The sequence below is a fragment of the Magallana gigas genome, chromosome 6 (assembly GCF_963853765.1).
Source record: "Magallana gigas chromosome 6, xbMagGiga1.1, whole genome shotgun sequence".
NCBI lineage: Eukaryota > Metazoa > Mollusca > Bivalvia > Ostreida > Ostreidae > Magallana > Magallana gigas.
In genome coordinates, this window is record NC_088858.1 from 38,947,654 (window position 1) to 38,974,547 (window position 26,894).

General features: G+C 33.0%; 2 protein-coding genes across 8 annotated transcripts in view; both read right to left on the reverse strand.

Moving 5' to 3' along the window:
- LOC105341754 (thyroid receptor-interacting protein 11) overlaps window positions 1–11,050 on the reverse strand; it is a 34,410-nt gene extending 23,360 nt beyond the window's left edge. For 4 of the 6 annotated variants that reach the window (XM_011448439.4, XM_011448436.4, XM_011448438.4 and 1 more), the window contains exons 1-3: window positions 10,800–11,050; window positions 3,709–3,785; window positions 179–289 (exon numbers count right to left, since the gene is read on the reverse strand). In XM_011448439.4, coding sequence (XP_011446741.3) covers window positions 179–289; window positions 3,709–3,785; window positions 10,800–10,893 — 282 coding nt within the window. In that variant the 5' untranslated portion in view covers window positions 10,894–11,050. Of the gene's footprint in view, window positions 1–178; window positions 290–3,708; window positions 3,786–4,345; window positions 4,470–4,576; window positions 4,743–10,799 lie in introns of those variants that run through there. The other 2 variants (XM_020072737.3, XM_020072736.3) reach the window with 2 other exon arrangements.
- Window positions 11,051–13,880: 2,830 nt separating this feature from the next.
- LOC117680442 (protein pellino) lies at window positions 13,881–26,859 on the reverse strand. Of its 2 annotated transcripts, none has more exons than XM_034467995.2 (10): window positions 26,718–26,859; window positions 23,422–23,584; window positions 22,651–22,780; window positions 21,839–21,940; window positions 21,082–21,279; window positions 20,442–20,627; window positions 19,876–19,974; window positions 19,477–19,692; window positions 18,366–18,481; window positions 13,881–18,115 (listed from the first exon to the last, which is right to left on the reverse strand). In XM_034467995.2, exons 2-10 carry the CDS (start codon window positions 23,565–23,567, stop codon window positions 17,989–17,991), a joined length of 1,320 nt encoding a protein of 439 aa, XP_034323886.1. In that variant the 5' UTR covers window positions 23,568–23,584; window positions 26,718–26,859; the 3' UTR covers window positions 13,881–17,988. The 2 variants fall into 2 exon arrangements, with proteins under 2 accessions (XP_034323886.1, XP_034323885.1); XM_034467994.2 differs by lacking the exon at window positions 26,718–26,859 and adding an exon at window positions 25,306–26,259.
- Window positions 26,860–26,894: the final 35 nt, after the last annotated feature.

Genomic DNA, 26,894 nt, shown 5'->3' on the forward strand with positions numbered 1-26,894 from the left:
AAGAGATGAATGACTCAAACACAGGAGGCTCAGCCTAAAAATCGTAACAGTAATTTGTATGCAATTTTAAACATGCTTCTTATGATTTTGAACTGTAAATGAAATGCAAAGATATAAATATTTATGATTCTGCTGAATATTCATAATCATTTACGAATATTCATGAGGCACTAGTTACCTCACTCTCCTCCAGCATCTGACGGTACTGCCTGGAGATGGTGTTGATCTGAAGCTCTGCTGACTCGGCCTTCTCTTCCAGCTCATGGTTGAGTCTTTTAAGATGTTCATTCTGCAATAAAATAAATCTAACAGTAATTTACAGTCAAAGAGTCAAATCAACAAATTAGTTATCATGATTCGTCTTTGACCTTTCCTTTCACTGAAGTCAAAAACACCTCAGATTGCTTATTTTCAAAGAAGAAGACTTTTCTTCATTCTTTCATCCTTTGTAATACAAGATATTTTGTCTATCTCTTTCTATGATGTACCTATATCTATAAAAGATTGAAAATTTTTATACTTTTATGGGGTTTTTTCTTTGTATACAATTACTTATAAATTGCCAATTTAATGTAGAATAAACAAATTAAAAAAGATAAAGCTAAACAAATGAAATTAAAAAAAATTGAAAATATTTTATGCAACAGTCAAGTCTATCACAAGAACTGGTGGTTTCATTTTGTTCAGATAAATGTCAAAACACTGCAGCAACCAACGCAATGGCTGGTGATGTTGGTACTCTTGTTATTGTGTGAGTGACACTCCGCCTGACTCAGCATCCATGCCATCACCCAGCCTTAGTCTCACCTGTCAGGTAACCAGTCTCACCTGTCAGGGAGACCAAAAACTGAGGACATGGAGACAGCTGTGTCCAATATCTTGTTTTCTTCTCAGTATGAAGATAGTATTGTATACAGGGTTATTTTCGCCCCGTGATATTTTCGCACTTCTTCACTTGGAAATGCTTTAATCCTTCTAGAATTCACCCAGACAAAGTTGTATTTAAAGAGAAGAAGTTGAGACAGTGGAATTTGCCCAGTCTTAAATTTGCCCACTGACAACCAGGGCGAAAGGGCAGAATAATCAAAATGGGGGCCAATATTTCCCTGTATACAGTAGTATATAAATAGTGCCTGTTTGGGAGGGTAACGGTATACAGTTTAAATTGACACCCCTCGAAAACCATTGTCAACCGACGCGAAGCGGAGGTTGACAATGGTTTTCGAGGGGTGTCAATTTCAACCGTTATCCTCCCAAACAGGCACTATATATTTTATTATACTGAATGTCTTAATTTTATAGATGTTTTTACTGCTTTTATATAGAAATGACGTGAATTCCACGGTGAACCGTACGCGCATAATTTACGCGCATGTAACAATTCGTTGTGTTACCCGTTGCTAAGTGTGTTGCTAACGCTGAGGGTAATAGAACGGATTATCAACTGCGTCTAAACCAATCAGATTTCAGTATTTAACATGAAAGTATAATAATACAAAATGGTATTCCAGGGAAGCATGGGCAGAGTGCTATGCTAGAATCCCCTCAGTTAAAGTACATGGCCTTAGGATTACAAGGAATTTAACACTTAATAAATTAAAATTTTAATCAATGATAATAAGTCATAAATGACTTGAATTTTGTAGTTATGAAATGAAAGGGTAACAATCTTTCTGGTTGTGTACAACTTCAGTATAAGTTCTGTTTCTTGACCCTATGGCCTGTATAACAGGAATTTTATTATAAATTCACTTTGTCATGTTGGTTGAAACATTTCTTAGAGTCCAAAAGATTTGTGACCATACTTCATGATAATACCATGAAATTTTTAATGTGTATTGTAAAAGTTTTGAATAATTTCTTTCCTATCATGATACTGGGTAAGTCTATTACATCACTGTTTACTTAGTTTAGTTGATGCAGACAGTTTTTTTTTAATATTATGGAGTAACAGATGTTTATACAAAACTTTATTACTTTCACTCCCCCCAAAAACCTCAGATGTAAACAGATAGATTCAATCATCAATCAGTATCATTGTTTTAGGTACTATACTCCAACTGCAAGAACAAAGGGAATTCATTGCACTAATTATATTAGCACAAATGACTGTAGAGTGGATATTCAGAAGCAGGTGATATGGTACTAGGAAATAATGCCATGATCATGAAAAATGAAAACTTTCAAGGAAAAAATTGAGATCCACCCTTCAAAACATGTAAGCATTCACAAAATTCAAAGGCAGTCCCATGTGCCAACTATGTCAACATTGCAAGAAGAAAGAGAGTTAAAACAGCTTTTTGTGCAAATAAAATGTTTGCATACGGAAACGAATAAGGACAAAGACACACAACTTATAAGGGGAAGTCTGGGAAATGAGGCAAAGGTGACGTCTGCTTTTCCATTGAGGCGGCCATGAACCATCTTCATAGGCAAAATGACAGTCCTCTGCCTTTAGTAAATACTTTCCTTTTAAAGAATATGCAATGCATTATGCACATTCCCTACAGGTTTAAACATTTAGTCATTTTCAATAACTTCTTCAGTAAATATGTCTGTTTTGCATGATATTCTTATGCGATGTTTGTACAAGGTTCGAAATTTTGCATATATTGGATCACATCAGCATAATTCATACAGATGAATTAAAAAAGAATGTGCAATTCTAAAATACTGCATAAATCTGAATTTTTGCAAAAACTCAAGGGAAAAATTGTCAGTCTAAAATAGTAAAACTAATATTTACAAAAGAGGAATTAAGGGCAATATAAATTGCCAACTTATAACAAACAATATCAATTTATCAACAACATTTAAAGAAAGGCAAGAAACCTTGCTATCTGATGATTCTGTTGATAATAAGGCATCCACAAATCATATTATAATGTATATACTACACTTATGTCATGTGGTCAATAATATTTGAATATTTTTGAAAAATAGGGCAAGTACACATGTAGGACATATCAAAATGTTTACCTACTTTAGTCCCCCCCCCCCCCCCCACCTCCACCCCCTCACTTCCCCTTGACAATAAGCTGATTTCATCTAGCATAATGAAGTACATGAACCGGTATTGAGAAAAAGCAATATACAGCACATTCCTTGACCTGAATGACCCGCCAGACAAAATATAACATGAAAAAAGATGCAGTCATGTTGATATGACAATTAAACAAGGATCACGCGGTCACATGACTGGATTTAAAATTATCAGGAATTGAATTTCAAATTCCAATAAACAGGACCAGTTGCACAGGATCAGGTGACAATTCCTACAAATTTTGATTTTGCTTATTGGTAATTCTTGTCCTAGCCCTTATATACAACTAACTGCATAAAGTTCATAATTAGAAAAATTCATCTTTTAAATCATTCTTCCATCCTCCATAATGTCCATATGTACCCAAGAGTATATGATTCGGATGGGTCTGGGGTTGGCAGGTTAAAATCTTATGTAATTCATCTATGCAATAAACTAGCTGATCACAGCTATAAATGCAGTTTTATGAATGCAATATAATGCAAAGATAACTCAATTCAATGTCTTCCCATAAACCAACCTGCTAAATGAAATGTCATTGCAATGACCTTGCATGTTCCAGGATATGTTTCTTTTCTTTTTTTTATTGATTGAAAACTAAAAATTTCAAAGAAGTGAAATTCAAAATATTAGAATATTCAATAAATATTTTTTTAAAATGTTACCTCAGTTTTGATGGTTGATATAGTGTTCTGACATTCGGCGTTCTTTTCCTGAGCGATCCTCAGTTCCGTGGCATGGTCTGAAAAGACAAACAGAAATATCGGTCACACCTGTAGACTCTGCCATATTTGGTCATTCTTCAGATAACCCAGCCCGATAGCGTCCCCTCAGAGCCTCACTACTGAGGCATTCGGTTATTCAAGAAAAAAATCCACCTCAGCAGAAACATTGTTACCTTAAAGACCCTTTTCAATCCCGGGTATTACAGCATATTTACACCACCCAAGATACATGGCTGGGTTCTACTTAGGGAATGAGTTTCCAAACAATAGGGAGAGAGATATGAACACCTGAAGTTCTAGGGCAATGATAATTATAAATGGTTACATTATTTATAGCCCCTCCCTCAAGATACACATAGAGATTGATTAGAAAGTTTATTTCATTTCAATGTTTCAATTGTATCACCTCCTTTTATATTTACTACATTGTAAAATTAATTTTTAAATATGACACAAGACATTGAATCTATTATGTACTCAAAATACATAATATAAAACCAAACTATTGATCACAACTCAAAAGTTGTCATGAGCAAAAATGAAGTTAGCAACACGTCTCAACTCTTATCAAACTCACGCTTAGGCGGCAAAGATTTCTCTTATCAGTAAAAGATTTTTCTGTGCCAGTCAAATCCATGCGCAACAGAAGTACCCCGAACAGTCCAGATCAATTTGGCCGACTCAGAAAGAAAACAAACAGCTCATATCAGCCAATATTCCGCACTAAATCATGGCCCGTTTAAACTGAAGAGGCAAACAGAGTTATAAATGGCACCATGCCGAGGTATCCATCCAATAAAAAGCTTACCCTCCAGTAATTGCCTGTGTTGAAGGAAGTTCTAGCCATCCCCTCCCAATGCAAACATGGTCAAATCAACAGACCTGGGTTTGGATTAACGCTGAAGTCTCAGAATTCCATGTAACCGGTATCAGTGTATCTTCTTGCCTTAACCAAGCAGCATTATCACCTGAGCGTCCACCAACCCAATAATCTCAGTCACTACACCACGTACATATATAAATAAGTATCTACCACTTCTATTCTATTGATTTTTTTTTCTCAGTCTGAAATTCTTCATACCTTTATTTTGAAATGTTTATTCAGCAGGTATATATATACCATTTTCCACTTGTTTCTTTTTAAAACCATATACATTTATTCGGACTCTGTAATCAATATTAAATGCAATAGACCAAGTGATATTCAGTGCATTCAAAAACTTTGAATGATACTTCAAATGGTTTTTAAATATTTAAACATGATCTAGTATTGCTGGAAAAAAAATCCGCCCAGCATTCAAAGGAAGTTTCAGGAACTCTGGGTATTGCTTTGTGTTTTTAGCAAATAATTCAAGTAAGAAAAGAAGGAATCAAACCACATTCTGGTGAATACAGAGATTGTAACAAGTAACTTCAACTTTGATAAAAGACTCTTTTTATTCTTTTCTTATGCTTATCGGAGAGTTCAGGGCTTTTTCTACAAAGTATTGAAAACTCCTTGATAAAATACAGTTCTTGTAATATTTCAAAAAGAATATTCAAGTTTTAAAAAATTTCAGCTCAATACATTTATAAAGCTTGAAGAAAAAATATGCCATATATGAACTCTTTATTTCTAGTTATTGTCAGTTATGACCAGTTAGAAGATTGTATAGGGACACTTCATCTTAGATAATTGAATAAAACTCCAGAAAATCCTCTGGGGACAGGGGAGCTAAAAGGGATATTATGGTAACATACAGCTGTGTCGAAAATTGTTCTGCAGATCAACATGAACTCCCTTTGCAAATGTTTCCTTTTACGGTCTCTCAGAAGGATTCATAGTTCTCAATCTAAAAAATTTCAAGCCCAATGCAAGAGGATTTGGGTAGAAGTGAAACCACTCCACCCCTTGGCAAGTATTATCAGATTATATGGTTAAGGAAAAAGAGCAACCAAAGTTTTGGGCCAATATGAAATATGTTAAAATCTTGCCACAGAATTAAAATCATATGGTTTATCATTAAAAAGAAATTGCAATTTTTCACCCTTCCTTTAGAACAACAGTATTTAAAGTCATGATGATGGCAACCTCTCAAAGATATAATAATATCCACTTAATCTAGATTTCAAATTTTAGAAATCTTTAATAAAGTAAATCAAAGTACTGAAGTACTGATGGGAGTTGATTTTATCGATTATCATTTATTCAAAATCAACGATAAGTGATTTTGCATGGCAAGTAGTATCAGTAATCAAAATATTTCTGAGATATTGTATGGATCTAGGCATGATTGAACTCTAGTCTTGTTCAACCAAATGCTCGGCTGTCTCCGTTTATCTCCAACAAGCAAGAGAGACTCTGTTTTGTGGGATATTAACGGAGACAGCCAAGCGTCTGGTTGAACGAGACTACATTGAACTCTAGCGTAGGAATACATACGACTTTAAAAAATATTTAAACTGTTTGTACAATTTAAAATCTAATTATTTTCATGGTATTAATAAATAAGTTTTCTTAAAAAACAATGCTTCAGAATACATAGCATCGAATTTATCGATTATTTTCAAGAACTAAGTGTTGTCAGTGGTATTGATTTGTGCTTAGGTCCAAACACTGTTTCACTTTCGCTTTGCCCGAGTAAGTGCATAGGAGAGTTGATTAAAATCAACTCCCAAAAAAGTATCTGATCAGTATGCATATGGAAGAAGCATTTCCAGAAAAAAAAACGTAATACAGTTTAGTCCAAATGTACATGAACTACAAGCTTGTCCCTGCTGTTCCAGACAAAATATTAAATCAAATTTTCATGTGGGGTAAAACACTTCTAATTCTGAGCTGTCACAAATGTTCTATTCCAATTTATCTTCCTAAATATATCTTATAATTATAAACAGAATCTGTACATCAAATGATGTAACAAAATACTGAAGAGCGTTGACAATTGATTGAAGAAAATGCTTGACAAATCCAAGGTTAAGATAAACTACAGCAGAAAGAACTACGGAGATGAATATAAATTGAAAGATTTTCCTCATAAAGCTTCTGCAAACCTATTGTCTCAAATAAAGAAATTCACAAGTAGTCTTTATAACATCAAAACAGACATTATAATTATGATTGGTCATCTAAGTTTTCAATATGAAACAACTCGAACTAGTGAAACATTAAATAGTGACTGCGTAAAAAGATGTCTCGCGCCTGATGAAACGAAACAAAGCAACATGACAAGCCTGGTGCCATAGTCCATCTTATCAATGGTCATTAGGAAAGAAAAAGATGGATCGAAACATAAATAAATAAAACTTAATGCAATTATTAATTAATACGTGACACATATTGATTCTTTTCAGCAGTGACTCAGAGCGGCGGCTCAAGAAAACCGCCTAAGCACATATATGGCACTCCTAAAAGGACAGGTAATAGCTCACCTGTGTGGCTATTTCCCAATGATTAAGTAAGGAAACTCTTGTTGGGACAGGAATGAAGGTATAAACCTTGTACATTACATAACAACGGCCCTCAAGTTTGCACTATTGATTACAAACGCCAAGAATATTACATCATACCTGTCAATAAAGTTTTTTTCCTTTTTGTAAACAATGAACTTCATGCTTTAAGCTTGATCTGACATGCATTTAAGTTTATCAATGAGCATGTGCCTGCATTGCTCACCAGGGTAAAATAATAGTGGAAGTTCGATTGAACAACAAAATGCTTTCTTTGGTAGGTCTGAGTCTTGCGAGTATGAAGATATCAATGATAACAGAAAATATACATAAAAATTTTTATGAAATAAAACATGCATAGCTAACCTCAAAAGCATAACGTTAAACAATGTAAATATTGTTAATCATAGGTACTTAACATTAATAAATATTGTCACTTAATGAACTGAACACTGCTAAATAATGTGCTTTTAACATAGACATAATTAAATGCATGTTAATTTAGTCCATCTCTGTATGTAATTAATTGGGATAGCTAAATAGCATTTACCTAATCCAGAGAGTATTTATACAGTGCATCCTTTAATATCCGACAAGCAAAGTATGGGTGTACCGTAGGGGGGGGGGGGGGGGATCAAATCTAATAAAGCCCTTTATGATAAATTTTATCATGCACTGCCTTATTTTATCACCTAAATATATTCAAAGAATGATTCCATATTACTTATATTCATATACTTTTCACCAATTTTTCAATTAAATATTCAACTTTTGACATTTTCACACTATTTTCATGTTGCATAATCATGCAAAACTCGCTTGTATCTTACACTACATATCAGGTAATTTGCATTACAACTGTATTGACAAAAAGTAAATGTGTCATACTGGGTAAAAATGTGACTCTTTATTATCAAGTCTTCATCTGCACTTGAATTCAACACACTTTACTTTTTGAGGTCACTGAGAGGGGTACAGTACCTGTAAAGTGCGAAACAAAATAGAAACAAAACCTACCAAAACGAAACGAAACCTACCAAAACGTTATCAAATCTAAATGAAACCAAGATGCAAAACAAAACCTACCAAAATGAAATCAAATCAAAATAAAACCAAAATGAAACCAAAACAAAATAAAATGAAATAAAATCGAGCAAAATGAAATCCAAGTTAATTGATATATACACTGTATATGTAACCATTTTAATTTAAAATATATTACATGTATACATTAATTATATCTTAGTGTGTATTTTTGAAATGACGGATCATTCATAATGAGTCTGTGTTAACATGCAATGAAAGATAAAAAAAGTTTGTTCATTTCATTACTCCCTTACTTCCCCCCCCCCCCCCACCCCCCACCACACACAGTAGGTTTCAAGGCCTATGTTTTTGTGATGTACAAGTATCAAAAATAAAATTTCTAGTATGAAGGAGTGTAAACCACCCTTATAACTGCATCTACAGTAAAATAAAACTTTAATTATGTACCCTGTGAAAATGAAATTTGTCTCCTCTTTAATGTGGTTTCTTCAGTTCACTGGGATAACTTAATTAGGCAGTCTGTCAGTTAGCAACTAATACTGTTTGTCTTAAAAAATGAAAGCACGTGTGACAACACAGTTTATCTCCAACGGCCGAGGACCAGTTGCAATTTACCATGTTATTTCTCAAAATTTACTAATCCTCCGCTTTTATTTTACTGTTAAACAGTTTATAAAAGTGCGTGATCTGATAAAGTTTGGTTTTAAAATAGACAATAGCAAAACAAGAAATGCCAGGTTCTAAAGTCTGATTTTGTGTTTATAAGTATGATTACAAATGCATTGTATTAAAAAATAACCCAAAGTGATAGTAGGAACTTGAGGTTTATATTTAGAGTCTTAATTTTTTTTGTTTTGCATAGAAATGGGCAATAACTTTTGGAGTGACTGTGTGATCAACACCTAAAATTGCACACATTTAGAAATGAACAAACCTCTCAAATACTAGTAAACACTTAAATATATACATGTAATATATTTTAAGATTGAAATGGTCACATACATGTATAGCAATGAACTTGATTTCATTTTGCTTGATTTTAGTTTTGTTCCGTTTTGGTTTCATTTCGTTTTGATTTGATTTTGTTTCGGTAGATTTCGTTTCGGTATATTTCGTTCCACTACCTGTCATAACAGTAATTCACCAAAGGTTCACATCAAAACATGGCTGAGGCAAATTAATTCCCAATTTTCCCTTTGAATTTGGGCATTTTTGCCTGCAACAGGGGCTGATTTTTATGAGAAGAAAAGCAAAAATCAGCCAATGTTGCAGGCAGAAATGCCTGAATTCAAAGGGGAAATTGGTAATTAATTTGATTCAGACATGTTTTGATGTGAACCTATACCAGTTTTGTAATAATGCAATGTCATTTGAATCTTTTATAGGTGTTGTTTCCGAGGGGGTAAAAAGACCCAGGCTTGATTTTCAAGCACATATGTAACATTGATGTGAACAAAGTTTCATGCCTTGCTGGATGCATGTGCATTTTTTGCTACTAAATTGTAAATAAAGTGTTGTTTAAAATGATACCAAGAGGATTTTCCAAGAAGTTCTTTTTTAATTTACAATCTGTATCTAAAGTTGCACAATTTTGGTAAGAATATACATATGGTAAAATTAATACTATAGTGACACCTACAGTAACTCTATCACCTGTCAACTCAAACTTTCAAATTCTGCAGTTTTAGCAGCAGGTCTGTAGCTCCCAGTCTGAAAAATTTGCATACCTGGGGGCTACAGTGCCACCGATTCCAAAATAATTGTGCATTTATATTGTGCACAAAAATGTGTGCTAGTTTTGGATGGATTAACCTTAGTTATTCGCAAATACTTTAAAAACAATTAGAACCATTAAATTTTCATGCAATTTACTACTGATCATCTCTTTACTAGACTCAGACTTCATCCGGTACATGTTAACTACCTCGAAAAATCATGTATGTTAAATTTACATCCAGATCAACAGTCCCCACTATTACATGTAAATAAACTGCACTTCACTTTACGGGCTGGTTAAGGTGTTTAAAAGACTATCAGAGGCAGGTAGACAATACCACTTATTTAGTTAATTGCATGTGAAATTTAATTGTACAAATTGTTTCCACAGACTTTGCTTATAAATAAGATTACGGTAATCAGTCCAAAACTACCGCATGTTTTTGTGCACAATAAATACACAATTTTTTGCAATTGGTGGCACCGTAGCTCCCAGGTGGTCCATCCGAATTTTTTCAGACCGGCAGCTACAGACCTGCAGCTACTGCAGTTGAAGCTAGTTTAAAAAAGGTACGATTGCACAAAGGAAAGTTGGTATGAAAGTCATCTGGTATTTAAACTGATGACTGTTAAACTTAAGGATGGAGGCAAGTTGACTGTTGGGTGACCTATCATGCGTCCACTTATCATCCACTCATCTTGTTGTTAGTGTGAATGGTTTGAAAGAGTATTGAAAGCTGCAAATCTTTATAATAAACGGTCATACTGTTAAATACATTAACGTTGCAACGTATACATTGTTTTAAAGGAATATGCTGTTTATTATAAGAATCACCTACCACTGACTTCCTGAGTTCCCTCTGTAAGTATATCTTTGGTGAGGTTTGACAGCTGACCGGTAATGGATGTCAAACTTCCACCTAGCCATGACATTGTACCGTTAATACCATGTACAATAAACAACACAAGTCATGGCTTTCATCGACTTTTGTGATATTTGTCTGAAATTTGTTTGCAACTTTACGTTTAGTTCAAAAATATTGTGTTTTATCGAAATGCCAACACGACGGGCGCCATTTTTGAAACTCTTCTGTATACGAAGATTAAAATATTACACTTATTAGAATTCTGGGTAATTCTACTTTCACTTTCCCCGTACACCACCCCCCCCCCCCCCCCCCCCCCCGCGCATTCTTTGTACACGTTTTAGTTAACAAGTTTTAAAAGAAACAAATATACAGAGATATATTGATACTTTAATCGTCATTATCCGTTTGGTGTTTGAGTAATAGCTACCAAAATGTTTAAAGGTAGCCATGTAACTGTTTCAAAATGGGGATGGGGACATTGATATTAGCAAGCTAGCAAATGAAATACATAAACAAAAAAAAAGAATGAAAAAAAAAAAACCTAACACTCAAGGCTGAAAATTTCCTAAAATTCAAGGAGGGGGCTTATTATAATTACTACTCATACGTAACATTTATAAACGAAATATCTTTTACCAGTTATATATTCATTATCGTTAAAATATTGTTGCAATATATTTTTGTAAGGCAATGTAATATTAGATATGAAAGATAGGTCTATTTGGGGCAACAGTTGTGAGCATCACAATTTTATATCCATTTTCATGTTGTGTCAGAAAAGTGCATGAGGGAGCGATTTGTTTATCTTAATTAATACCAGAGATGTCTCAGGTCTTACTTACCAATAGTCCAATACGTTCAATAACAGTATTAAAATCAGTACAATCAGACACAATAATAATCCTCTTGCTGTTTAGAGCCATTTAAACAAGGCCTTGGACTTTCAGTTAGGCGTAACTATCTATTTCTTGCGTCAAAACAAGTTAAAATGACGCTGGTTTTGAGCGATATATACACCGATTGCATAGTTTTAGCTCGAAAGCCAGACAAATCTTGTTGATTTCAAAAAGCCTTGGCCGAGTGGCCAGCAATGAAATAGACATGTCTACGTCACAATATGCCTTTTGACACAACTACCCAAAGTCCAAGCTCTTGTTAAAATGGTTCTATAATCAAATACACATTGGACACACGAGATTAATGTCAGAATCTGGTTTTGTAACCAATTTTTAAATAAAAACGAAAATACTTAGTGCATTAATTAAGTTTTGTTTACGATACTAGACGTTTGTATTTATTTTAGCTCTCCTTATATTTCATAAAGAGTTTTAAGTGGTCCCAAAGGCAGTCTATTTTTTATTTTGAAAGCAAATCGTTCATAGTTTAATAAAAAAAACTTTTCCTTGAGTTTTCTCAGTCTATAACATATATTTGTTAAACATGCAATTCTTTTGGGATTAGATATGTTTCAATTAAGCAGGCAACGTCAAAACGAATAATGCTAAATCGTCAGGTTTTTTTTTTTTGGTTGTTTCCTGGGCGTTGGGCATTGGTATAGGATTGGTGAGTGGTGTAGAAAAAGCGCAAGTTCAACACACATGTATATATATTGGAAACGAAACAACCTCCAAAGAATAAGAGGCGCATACGATATGTTAAAGTATTAATGAGACATGCTACATGTATAAAATTGTAACAAATTTGTTCAACCATGACCTCTAATTAAAGCAATATGAGCTGTATTTTTAGAATTTTATTTTGCTGTAACAACCTGCTAGTATGATAAGTCTGCATGTAACTTAAACTTTTATGATAAATAAGGTTGGAAAAAATCATTAATTTTTTACAGAGGAAAGATATCTCTTCTAAAGAACATCTAGCAAATAAATTTTTGTACAGGACGACAATAATTCAATTTTGCTCCAATTAAGGCTCCTTAACTGCCCTTATCACAAAATTTTGGCAAAAAGAAATTTAAAAACCATGATATTTCTGTCATTTTAGTAGAAAATAACATTTTCGTTAAAAAAAAATGTCATCAAGAAAATTGCAGCTCATATTGCTTTAACTACATGTATATAGGGTTCAAACTTCAATATATATACTGAACACGAATACATATACGTAAAAAATATACCATTTTCACAAAACTTCTCTCTTTTATATTCCCAAAAGTGTTTATAAAAAGCATAAAAACGTTAATCACAACATTTATGATGTAAAGTTAATTTGGCGCTCCGTAGAAAATGAAATACTAGAAATCTGTAGTATATTTTCCAGTTAGGTATCAGAACTACCCGTATTATTTTTAATCTAAATCCCAAAAATATCATGCGTACATAAGTTGGCAGCATGGAATCACAGGGGCCAAACCCGTTTTAACATTAATATCAATGTAACCATAAATGGTTACATTGAAATTAATGTTAAAACGGTCTTGGCCCCTATGTATGGAATGGTCTCCGCTGAGAACGTAACCTACTGTCAGCCGTCTGAACGCGTAAAAATACAAGACCATTCTTAACGTTTAATATGTAGTATTTCATCTGGAATAAGGCTATCTTTAACTTGTCACACCAAATTATGAGTCTTATTTATTAAAAAAAAAGATTAGAAAAAAAATTTCCTCAAAATATTCACAACAATTTTGACATATAAAATAGCTTCAAACAGCGGAATGCATCAGTGCCATTTTCATCTCAACGGAACTGTTTTATTTAACGTCACATTTCAATTAATCTATCCCTTTTTTATCTTTCCATCATTAAAAAGTCTATCGGAGCCATCAATGCTATGTATTTATTTCTAAACAAATATTAGGGCTGCCTGATGATTTGTTTGTTTTGTTTCTAACCCTTTAAAAGAGGGATACTAGTTTCGTGAACAAGGTCCAAAAAAGACCAACTTTATTTACATAGATGGGCAGAAAGTAGTCACTTTGTTGAAATGGGATGCATCCTTTAGGTGCGTTCATATCAAAAAATAATTTTGCAGCTCATTACGAATATACAGATTTCCACGAAACAATTAAATCCACAACAAACAAGGAAAATCCTTTGTGCTTTTTTAATTAATAATTTCATCAGTTGTTCAACAGATCCAGTGTTCAGCTAACATTACAATTGTTCTAAAGTAAATAAGTAGTATTGATTTCCAATATTTAAAATCACCGACACAATGTATAAGATGAAACATCTCCCAACAGATTGGCCAGAATCTGGAGATTCCCAGCCATATCACAGTGTTATATAATTTCCCGTACATAAACTTTGTTATATGTCATAATCTATGCAGAAATTGGTGGGAAATAGAATAAAATTGTTGCATGTACATGTACTTATCTTACGAAATATAACAGAGATTCCAACCCACTAATAAACAAGTGTTCAAACAAAAGAATGTGAAAGATATTCAAAGTTTAAATATTTCAGTACATGTATATAATTACATGTAGAGTATACATTTTTTTTCTCCCATTTTAATAGTTGGTCCTTTATCCACCTCTCTACCCCCCCCCCCCCCCAAATGGCGATTTTAGAACGGGTTTAGAATTCTGTTCTGGATTAAGATACTTTGGACAGATTTCAAACGAGGAGTGCAATTGGATTTTCCCTTCCATTTGCCTAAAAATACACTTTCGCATTCACATTACAAAATTTTAAGCAGGAAATGCAGATCAAAATTTGATATATTACGATCGACATGAAATAAACTTTATGCCTAATTTATCATATAAAATATCTCATTCGTTTTCCTTCAAATTTTAATAAAAACATCTAGTTGTATTTAGTGTCAAAATGGACAATATACCAATGAGAAATTGTTTTGGTAATAAAAAGTTTGAGCGTTGATTGTTAAAAAAAAAAGATTCAAAATACTTTGAACATGTATAATGTCTACGTTTATTTCATTAATACTTTGATCAATCAAATGCCATATTATGCAAATTTTATCTGCATGCTGTACAATTTCTCTTAAAATAAACAATGAAAAACATGTACCAATCTAATAAAATCACCCTGTTTATTTGCACATGTAACCATTTCATTATTGAAATTTCATAATAAGCTTTGAAATTACTTTTAAGTTTCTAAAAATTATAAACTAACTTCAGCCTCACGTAAAATCTAACTGACTTTGATATTTAGCACACTTTTTAAGGAACCTGACTTTGCAGAAAATCACCAAAAAATACTAATTCCGGTAAACAAAGACTACTGGGAAAAATACATGTACCCCAAATAATATACATAATGATATTAAACTCTTTCAATTTATCTTTGCTTAATATAAAGTTAAAAATAATCATACCCTAAATATATCAAGGGGCAGACCATTTTAACTACCCATATGTCTCATGTATCTTCAGTATACAGAGCGTCATTTAGTTTTTAAGTCTAGCAGTATCTAAATAACTAACCCATCAAACAAGCTGAACCCTTCTGCATTCCACGAAAGGGAAAAAAGTTCAAGCCAGTCCTTCAGACGCTGATTATGAATTGGTTTTTTGCTTAAATCAGAATAGTAACATAATTACCAAAGGTCATTAGGAGAAGAAGGATTACACATATAATGAGCAAGATTACAAATGGAGTAACTAACTAATTAATGACTGATTAATTGTGACTGACTAGGAATAGGTCATATATCTGGCAGGCTTTGTCTATAAAATCAATAACATTAAGATTATGCACAAAATGGACATGAGACATTAAGTTCAAGAAATATACAAGCTTTCAGTGGGGATTCTTCTGATGTATTTAGATAGATACATCTCTTCTTAAATACACATCTGACATATCAATGATAATTCTATATTTTATTGGTGTGTATAAATTACCTAATGGCTTTGAAGTGATAATTGAGAATCATTAAAGTATGTGCCTTTGATGCGATTGATTTTGTGAAATCAAATAAAAAGATTAAAGGATGTTTGTTAGGATCTTAACATTCTGAAGAAAAATAAATTCATTAATTATTAAAATACTGCGTTGTTGGGATAATTCTGATTTAGAGACAGTGTTCATATCACGCGCGTTCCATCTTCAGTATTACAGTAATCTCATCAAACTTGTTGTTCTTATAAAGTACAGACAGACCATTGTTTAACACAATGCATAAACTGACTAAATGTACATGGAACATAAAAAAAAAAATGTGTTTATCCCCATCAAGGACGGTACTTCACCAAACATTTGTAAAATATCAATAATCATAAGAGACAAAAATGCTTCAATTTTTACAAAGTATAACATGCATGGGGATTTCTTTAAAAAAATTGGATGTTGAATAATCAAAATTGATCCACTTTTTGAATCTCAAAATATAAGGAATATTGACTTAAGACATTTTCTGTAACATGCCAACAATGGAAAAAAAAAGTTTGTTACAAACATTAACAGTGCAGCAGTAATACTTGTCTCAGAATGTGTCTACAGAAATACTGCTCTAATCTACAAAGAAGTGCAGTGCTTAAAATCAAAACAGACATGTGCAGGAATCTTATTCCAGCCCATAGATCAATACTTCAGACTCCAGCATTATAATCTCTAGAAACAACTGAGAACAGGAACAAAGGGCAAGAATTCAATTTGGCACAAAAGGTACTTGTTTAAATTAGTGGTGGTTTTTACAATAATTCACTATAGAGCTTGGTGCAAATATAAATAAAATATATTGTGTTCTTCAATAAATTTTGAGGTACAAAAAAGGTAGTCTTGTATCATTATGAAATACTTGTACATACATCCTTAAATGTTGTGAGGGAGAATATCTCATTTTATTATCCCAACAGTATCCACTACTCCCTTCACCCTTTTAATATAGGAATAACCAAGTATTTTTTAAAAGAAATTTCGTATAAACTTATTTTTTTCCAAGAAAACAAAATACCCTGTTGTAAAACAATCTACAATGAGGTATAAAGTGCACCATACACGTAAATGTTCTGGTAAATATGGCTGATTCATTCTATGTTAATAACAAAGGATGAAATCTCGACTATTGTACCTAAATCTACGAATACAGTACATTCTTCTCATCTACAAACAACACATTAGAATTCTACATACAAGTATTAACAAGAAAAATGCCATGTGACATGTACTTAAGGCCCTTTAAGTACATGTGTACCTCAAAATTGGTGCTTGTGACAAGAATAATCAATATTGAAAAATACTAAAACGTGAAAGGCAAGAAAATTAGATACATTACTACAGATACAGGTACTTATTGCCTAATGCCCCAATAAATACAGAAATTGTAAAGATGTTCTACAGTATAAGCAAAGGCCCATCCCATTCTCAATAAAGCACTCAAAGCAAGATTTAGGATCGGAAGAGACAAAAGGACCCAAATAATCGGAGCACCTAGACAGTATAACAAGATCAGGTAAATGGTAGCACAAGAAATGAACATGTATATAGTTGTGATATGTTATAAAATGTATGGCTTGATCAATGCATGTATAAATTTAATTCATAGCAATAGGTTCATGTTCTGGCCCAAATTGTTCCATTTTTAAAAAAAATCTAGCATAACCCAAGCAGAAACCGAAAACATCAAGCAGCACTTTGCGACTAGAATTTCTGGGACCACAATATAAACCTCTGCTAAAAACAGTTGATATATTGTATTTTTTTACTCCAATTTTCATTTAACAAGAAACAAAGCTACCTGTTGAAATATTTCCCCTGGCAAACAGCAAGAATTGGAATGACTGTAGTTGTTCCCGAAATGCTGCATGGTTTGAAATGTTCAACCCACGAAAATTAATTATATGTTGAAAAGAAACTAATGACAGCAGAAAAATAAATAAATAACGGTACAGTCAGTTGCCTTTGGCAGACACACTGTACTTAAAATGCCCCCAAATTTACATGATTTCATTGAACAACAATTATGGCATTTATCTGAACATAATATTTAGAAGGCAAATGTTATAAATTCAAGTGTATGCTTTGACAATTCGTTTCTATAATTTAGTAACTAAAATAAATTTACAACTTGTCTTCTAAATACATTGTACCATGTTTACACAAATAAAATGAATACTGGGTTTTATCTTTTTTTTTCTGGTTGAGACATTCTTTTCCCTGGTGGTTTTATATTTCTTATCTTGATTAGCAAAAATAAGCAGTTATCAGATATCACAAAAGATTCAGTCTGTGTTGTCTTGAAAAATCAACTTAATAAACCCGGTCTCTGCACAAAGAGGCGTGGCACAAAATGGACAGATGGCTTGGAAACCTTGACAACCATGTGGAACAGGAAGTTCAGACCAGTACCTGTAATAAGGTCAAAGTTCACAGTACATTGTACAAGTATATACCTCTCTACTTTAAAAAAAACCCAGAGATGAGAGCACTAAAAAGTTTTTTCCTCTGACAATATAACAAAGAATATCTTCTGCAACATCAAATTTTGTGACAAGTTATTGATAAGAGGTTCACTGTGCTCAAAAATCCACAGAAACATTTACTTTGCTGACGAATGGTTCTTTTCAACAAGAGGTGAATCTAGACAGTTACAGCGTACCTGACAGTTTTCTCCGATGCCATATGTCCGCAGGGATTGAAGCAGTGAGTGGGAGGATCTGAGTCCGCGTAGAAACTCAGCTCACATCCCATCTTCAATTTGATGAACGTTCCATCCTACAAAAGAGAATTTCAACATTACAAATAATTTCTCATTCCTGCAAATTGTACTGTAAATTCCTTATTTTATGCGAGTACTTAATTCCGCTGTTATGTATCAAATCACTTGAGAATATTAAATCGCGATAACCAATTTTTTGTTTTAATTTCCTATAATTCAAAACTTTCTGGAAAATAAAAGCAAGATTTTAAAATCTACAAGGATTGCTTCCCTCAATTTTACGCGAAAATTAATTCCTTGCATCTAATTAGTAATCTACAGTATTCAATATCACTATAAGGATTTTTTATCCATTTTATTATTTTGTAAAAGGGCTGGCTTTGGTCAGACTATTTTATTACCAAACTCTTATCAATACAAATTGATACTGTACTGGCATACAGCCAAATCTCGCAAAGGACCATTTCTTGCCAGTACATTGTTCGTCATTTTATCAACACATAAAATTATATACAAAAAAAGATTGTAGCAATGCACTGGCGAGAAATGGTCCTTGGCGAGAATTGGTTGCACACCAGTAAACATACCAGGTGTTTCAATTGGCTATGTGTTTTATCTAAAGCAATTTTGGCAGAAAGCACTTTAGCTAACATAACTGAATGCCATGTGTATACAAGTATATGTTTAATAATAGGTATATTTAGAATAATGCTTATTAAAATTCAGACAACTGTAGATTCCTAATAAATACAAGGAAATATTATTTGCGTAAAATAGCGAGAACATCTCGCGGAATTAAAATCTCACTTTTATTTTCCAGACAGATGTAAACTAAATGAAACTAAGATAAAAATTCGGCATTTGCAATTCTATATTCTCGCGATTTTTTGCAAAACAGTTGTATCGCGGAATTAAGTACTAGCATAAAATAAGGAATCTACAGTAGAATCAGTTTTTGCTAAATATTTCCCACCCTAAACATAATATTTTTAGAGAAATTCTATTAACGACTTAAATACCAATAAATGTATTTCAAAATCAAACTACTGACCTTCAGACACAGCGGACAAGTGCGCGCGGTCTTATCGTCCTTCTGCCCCCACTGATGCTGTCCATGGACATGACCACACTGTAGGTACACGTACGGCTGCCTATCAGACAGCCCCAGGGTGCCTTTTTTGGGTAGCACTAGGGTGTTTAGTCCCACCGGACACTGGGGGCGACCAGCGTTAATGGTTTCCACCAGATTCTCAAATTCATGTTCACTCTGTAACAGAGCAAACAAATTGCATTCATATAACAGTAATCAGAATGAGATTTTAACATGAAAGTGAAATACACATACTGGTAAATCATACAACTGTTGATGTGTATAAATGAAATTTCCCAAAAACAGTACTAGTAATAATATTCTCTGATTGACAGTTAATGGTTACATTTTTTAACTTACCGGTGAAGAAATCAGCCCTAAAGCAGACCTCCATAGCAAAGTAGCACCACACAAATCTATCAATGTTCCATCTTGCAACACATTATCTTCATCTTTAATCTGAAATATACACCTAAAACTGTAATATTGACATCACCTCTACTTTGAGTATAACAAATTAAATTTGGTAGATATTTTATGCCATGAAATTTGTTTATACATATACATGTGGTTGTATTACATACCGGTATATGTACATGATATACATGAATGTATTGAAAAATATATAATCAGTACACAGTGAATTTCTTTTTATCTTTTATCCTTGCAAAGTTTTTAAACTTTTTTTGTGATTTTAATCAACTTTTAACTCTCATTATATGTTTGACCTCTAGCTAAGAGGTCATATTTGGACAATTAATTTGATTTGTAAACTAGAATATATTTCAGAATTTCAATTTCAATTTAGTTTAGTTTGTTCTAGATGTTTGAAAATCATACATCACAACACTAAGATTTGTAATCATGACTGAACTGACTTGGAGTAAATGAATAAAAATCTCTACAGTGTTTTCAAGTCATTGTACCTGGTTAGTTTTGAGGGGTGCCGATCTGGACTCGCGGAGAGGATATATGGCGCCCCCTACTGACACTTCTCTCCATACTCCAGGTTTCCCTGGAGGATAAAATCCTTCCTGAGGCTTCATGATAAACACACCATTTGTAGTCAGTCCATCTATTTCCTCCCCCACATACCACTTTACTGCCTTTTCCTGCAGACATATTTCATAATTGAATAAAAAATTCTTATTAAAACTCCCATATCGATAAGTAGTTTAGGGAAGCAAAAGGATTTGGTGGGATTTAAAACAAGAACAAAGTTTACAATGTTTAATGAAACTGAACGTTTCCCTCTTTCAGAGTTTTATAAAGGCAGAACAAGAACATCTACCAAAAATATTGTAATAATTTATTTATGGTTATTTCCATCCTTGTTTTATTTGTGTTAAACTCAACCACACCCTAATTTGCAACTTTAAATCTACACATACTAAAAATATAAATCATGACTTTGGGTGGATTTCACATTGAGTAAAAATCATCTTATTTCAACCATGATAGGAGAAGACATCTTGTATGTGTATTCAATTTCTTTTTAAGTAGACTTCATGCACTTGTACTTTGAAGATCACATCAATGATAATGTTAACAAGAGTGTATTTGTACCCCAAGAAAGATATTTTTCCCGGAGTCAAACCCTGCAGCATAAATCCTAGCAGTGTAGGGAGGATTTCTGTCCACCAGGATCCGACAGGCAAACCGGGATATCGTACTCTGTGTTATTCCTTCATTCATGCTTCGCAGGTTCCCTGGGATAGTATCCATGACAACAAAATCAATGGGGGGCTCTGATGACCTTCCAATCTAAAACAAGAGGGCAGGATCTTTAACATTTAGCCATAATAAGAATTTAAGTCAATCTTCTACATGTATTTTGCTAACAAAAGGGTCATCCCTTCTTGATATCCTGAACTTCTGAACTAGGGATCTCAATTTTATACCACATTGCAATACATGTTTACAGTTTGTTTTTGAGCAGAACTGTGTATATGAAGGATTGATTTTAATATTCTTTGATTGAGAAATTTAATTTAAAACAATAATATGGTATACCTCAATCTTCCAGCAATATTTATTTTCCCAATATTCAAATAAAATTTCACAAATAAAATTTCAAATTTCAACTTCCAACTGCTGTGAAGATTATATGTATTATATAATGCCACCAAGAGTAAAATAATGAAAACAACCAAGTCAAAGTCGGGAACTAATTTATAACAGCTGCTTATGACACTAATCAAGAGTATTATTTACTGCCTGGGGGAATCTCCCACACCTGAGACGTGTTACAGCTGCTGTGGCACTGATAAAGAAAGGGCATTTATAGCTGAGTTTTTTTACTCCCTGGAGAATTCACCCATACCTGAAACATGTCTGTGTCTTCATCTTGTTTATACTCGACCACCACGGCCTGGTGGCGGGACAATGTGTAGGTCACAGAGTGGGACTGGGGGTCTTGTAGGGCCTGCAACACAATGTCATCATTGTCATATATATATATCACACAGGAGACATACTTCACACACACTGAAGTGCCATCCTTTAGAAAGCTCTTCACCATTCCCCGTGCTGGTTAATATAAAACACTTGTAACAGTGGACAGGAAATGACATGCTTAAAATTAAATAGAATTTATATATTTTAGGATGTTCCCTCTTGAAAAGTTCATTTAGAAACCTACAAGTGTACTTTATCATTAAACTACTTCATTGTTAAGCCTCACCACATTGAGAACTAGAATTACATGGGAACAAAAGCTCTGGAGCATCTCAATGTGTATCATTGATTTATTCTACGATGCTAAATTAAAGATTCATATCACAAACAAGCATGATACAAAGCAATGCCATCCACACCCTGATTAATTTAAAAAAATAACAATCGGGGTGATCAAATTTCATGTTGAGGCTTTTTCTATTCAACTCGAAATAATACATTAATTTGGACATTATGTAATGCAACTGGTCTACAAGTACAAACAGTGTCCATTAACTTATAGCAAAAGAATGCATGTACAAAATGATGAATGCCTTTTAGATAAAATACATATCTCACTACTCATCAGTCCAAAACAGAAGGAAAGAATGAAAGAAGGAAGTTAAAACAACAGTGGTTAAATGTTAAATTCCTTTTCCTTCAGAAAGAGAGAAAAGGAGAGAGAGAGAGAGAGTATACCTTTGCAGCTTGTGCATTTTTTACGACATGTTTTCTGAATGGTTTGACCCCATTTCCGGACGGCTTTTTCCCCAAGATAAATTTACTTTTCTTCCTTCCTTTATCCCCACTCGGAAGATGGCCATTATATCTACAACAATACGTCTTAATAAGCAATCAAGTTAACAACTATGAAACTAGAACTGAAACACATTATTATATTTTACTAAACTTTCGATACATTTCAGCAATATTTAAGTGTGTGTAGTTATAATCAACAATTAATTGCAAATGAAAACAGTTAATAACTATTTTTAATAAGTTACTGGTGAATATCACAAACATTTTTGTTATTCTTTAAATTAAGGTGATTTCGTTATCTATAAACATTCAATTCATTACTTAGCCAACCTAATTCTCAACATTTGTGTTTGATATTCAATGGCATACTGTCAAAGCAGAAGTTTTCGTAGTGGATTGAATTTTTTTTATTGCATCGGCAACATTTATTAACAAATTTTACATCGCAACATAATATACATTTGATAAACTATATCGCTGATATTATTTATTTTCCAAATTCATGATCACAAATCAAACAATTTTTTTTTCCACATTGACAAAAATCCTCGTATCAAAACATTGCAAATAGGAATAGAATGGAAAAATTTCTTTTAATGTTATTTTATTTCTTAAAAAGAGAAAGAAACAAAAATAAATATTGTACAGTCTTAATCACAAAGCCAACAGGTTAGGCAGGTACATGTATATATGTGATAGATTTTAACATACCCTAGTATGATGAGTTCCCCGTATTTTATGGCACTTCTGTTCTGTTTAGTTGGACTGCCTTGGCTTAGAAGTGGTGAACTCTGGCAACCACTAGATGAAGGGGGTTTGTGTGCAACTGGACCTTTGTCTACCATAACACAATCCATGGATCTGTTATACACATCTACAAAGTCAAACAATCCATGGACTGTAATATATTATCAGTAGATTCAAACAAAATTCTGTAGCGATTTGAAATATATATCTACAGCCACTGAAAGAAGTCTTTATCCACAAAGACAAACTCAAATTAGAGACGGAATTATAATACATGTACAGAAATGTATAAAAATCCACAATACATAATGCAGTCCATTAATTTCAGTGAGATATGGCTCAACTAGAATATTTCGAATTAAAATGAAATCATTAAATATTTGGAAAGTTCTTTACAAGACTATACATAAACAGAAATCAACATTTGTTTACAATTCATTCCTCTCTCCGGAAAGCGTATGAATCTTTTAACTTCAGATGATGAGTCTTTTTGTCTTTCTGGAAACTTTTTTGTCATCAGGTAAAAGCTGAAGTACCTGCTGCCTTTGAGTTCAAATTTTAAAACTCAAAATTAAAAGTTATCGATGTTTTAGTCAATAAAAGTTCTCATTAGAGTTATTGGAGACTATCCTGAGATTCCTTCATAGACAAGACAAGACACAAGACAAGCCATATTCTACTTATATTAACAATCCATGGAACTTCATCATCCACTCTTTGAAGTCAAACAGTTAATACACCATGTACACGGCAATGAATTACGCACATGAAACTATAGTAAAGGAGCTGTACGTTATACCTGCTGACATGCCTCATTGACACTGAAATAGCTTGAACTTAAAATCTACTATTGTCAAGGCCTAGCTTAATTACTATAAAGGTATTATATTTGGCTGTGTAATCTATTTAGCAGTTTTGGCTTAATTAGGCTTCATTAAATCAAGTTCATTGCTAAATGCCATGGATATTTGTATAAGAATAGGAACATTCCAGAATATGCTAATTCAAATTCAAACTAGTTGAAAAACTTTTTTTTCACCAAAATTTGTACACATCAACATGATCAAATATAATATGCTTACAGCATGTGAGTACTGTTCATCCTTTTAATTAAGATAGAACCATTTTAACAAGAGCTTGGACTTTGGGCAGAATGTGATAAACTCCGATTTGATGAAGGCGGGGTCTACTAATGGTTAACTGTCCAGCAATTGACTAATAGATATGCATACACTGAACGCAATAACATTTGTTCGACTTCATCCAGGGAAGTATATTTTGCTGAAACAGCGTCAGTTTCACACAGCAGAGCAAGGTTTTGAAGCCAATGAATATTAATAAGGTTCTTTTAGCAAATTAGAAGAAAGGAGGTCAATGTTTGACAGCTTGTTTTGATGAGCAAACTAGATAAAAATATCCCACCGAATGTCCAAGCTCTTGTTAAAACGGTTCTATATACAAATTTATCCAAGCAATGTTTAAATCTTTAACGCTTTTGGTTAGAGTTAAAGGCCACATAATCACATTTCATTTTACAATATATCTAAGAAGTTAAAAAAAAACAATTAAAAGATTTCACAGAAAAATTGAAAATCTATATTCATAGAATGAAATAATACTGTGTATAGAATCCATACAACTTTACATCAACATGCACAGTATTTAAAACATCTGATATTAAATACATCAAGAATCTTACAGTGTAACAAATCGATTTAAATTAAAATATTTTTATCTGCAGTTTGTCAATTCAATTCAATGAACTGTCATAATAAATTTTCACACAAAGTTCATTGTCCCTTTCTGTACTTTTCCAATGAAAATGACCTACACAAAATATAAGACTACCTGTTTTATTTCTGGAGGAATTTCACTTTTTTCTTGTTACACCATCTCGTGAGAGTTTTTTCTTACAAAGGCGTCTCACATCTGCCTTCAAATGTCAAGTTTTTGTCTATATCCAACATCATGTCGTGCGCATTTACGCCGCTAGGTGCGCGCTGTGTATTTTTGTTTACTTCCGTTCATTTCACTTCCGTTTTATTTTCCATCTTTCTTCAACACTTTGTGTATTGCAAAATCCCAAAGAAGGAACATTACAATGGACGAATCGTGGGGTTTGAATAATGCAGACTTGATGCAGCAGATAGGAACTTTGATGTGGGCAGTAAATGACGACAAAGCACCCAAAATGGTAGAAAATATGGCAGCAATGAGAGTTGGCTATGAAGTGTACCAGAGGCTGAGTGGCCAAAGAGATGTGGATGCATTACGCAATCAAACCATAATGGCCATCGCCAAATATGTCAAAGACCACCCAAAGGCATCAAAAGAAGAACTACTTAAAGAAATATCAAAACAGATTGCCTTGTTTGTCAAGAAACTGGAAGAAATTTAGTGAAATCACTGGCGGCATTTGGATTGTGTATCTCTTGTGTTTCAATCTGAAAGGTTTTTTTCAGATTGTGATCAGACAAAAGACCAAATTAAGTATTTAAGAAAAAAATGTAGAAGTGTCTGTAAAAGAGACACAAACTTTAGAGAAATTTCTAGTGTACAAGAAGAAACCTAGATATTTCAATTGATGTACATTAGTTTATTTTTTAAGGAGAAGTGGCATTTTTTATTACTTAACCATCAGATTTGTAAAGACAAAATACACAATTTATAGGATATATAAGAGAATAATGATATTGTAGTCCTGTATTTGTTTATGTAGAATGTGTTGTTATTTAGTAATTTTATAATTGTGTTTTATATTATTTCATGAACAACCACAAATAAAATTTTCATAATTACAAAAAAATATAATAGTTGGGTTGTGTGTATGCAAAAAATATAACTACTGCACTTTATTAGGATAGCCCAACGTAATTGATCAGGATCAAAATTTACCACAAACATAGCGTCAAAGATCGAACTATTGTTTATATCACAACTTGTTCATGTTCATGCGTGGAAACATTTCTATTCAAAAAATGCTTTTTTTTAATTAGTTTTTATCCATGAAAACAAAAGGTAGAAATGTTCAGGTCATGTTACCTGTAATGACCCATTTGCTCCCAGATATCTAACCATACATTATACCAGATTTTGCAGAGGCGTATTCAGCAGAAAAATCGCTAGCTAAAAAGTTGTGTTGCAGGTGTAGGGAATTTTGGTGAGTGCTCTGGAGGGCCTCTGGTATAACATATTAGAAATATTTAATATAATGTTAAGAAACAATAAGTTAAAATTTTTTTACAAGGATTTAAATTTACCTGTAAGTGTATTCAGACAAGTCCTGCAGTAGGATTGCTAGAGCTTTCATTGCTTTTGATAAGTGTTGATGGATGTGATTATGAGATATTATAAGGTCATCCTTCAAGTCACGGTTACTTGTGACATCCTGTCAGATTTTGTAAACAAAGGATCAATTCACTTCCTTTTTATATAAC

Bases quoted from the DNA above. Each gene is read 5' to 3' on its own strand.
- LOC117680442 (XM_034467995.2), bottom strand. From the start codon at position 23,567: ATGGATTGTGTTATGGTAGACAAAGGTCCAGTTGCACACAAACCCCCT. The intron at 21,280-21,838 runs GTATGGGTGAAT...CTCTTGTTTTAG, and splicing joins AAGACACAGACATGTTTCAG to ATTGGAAGGTCATCAGAGCC. The intron at 19,975-20,441 runs GTACAATGACTT...TGTATATTTCAG, and splicing joins CACCCCTCAAAACTAACCAG to ATTAAAGATGAAGATAATGT.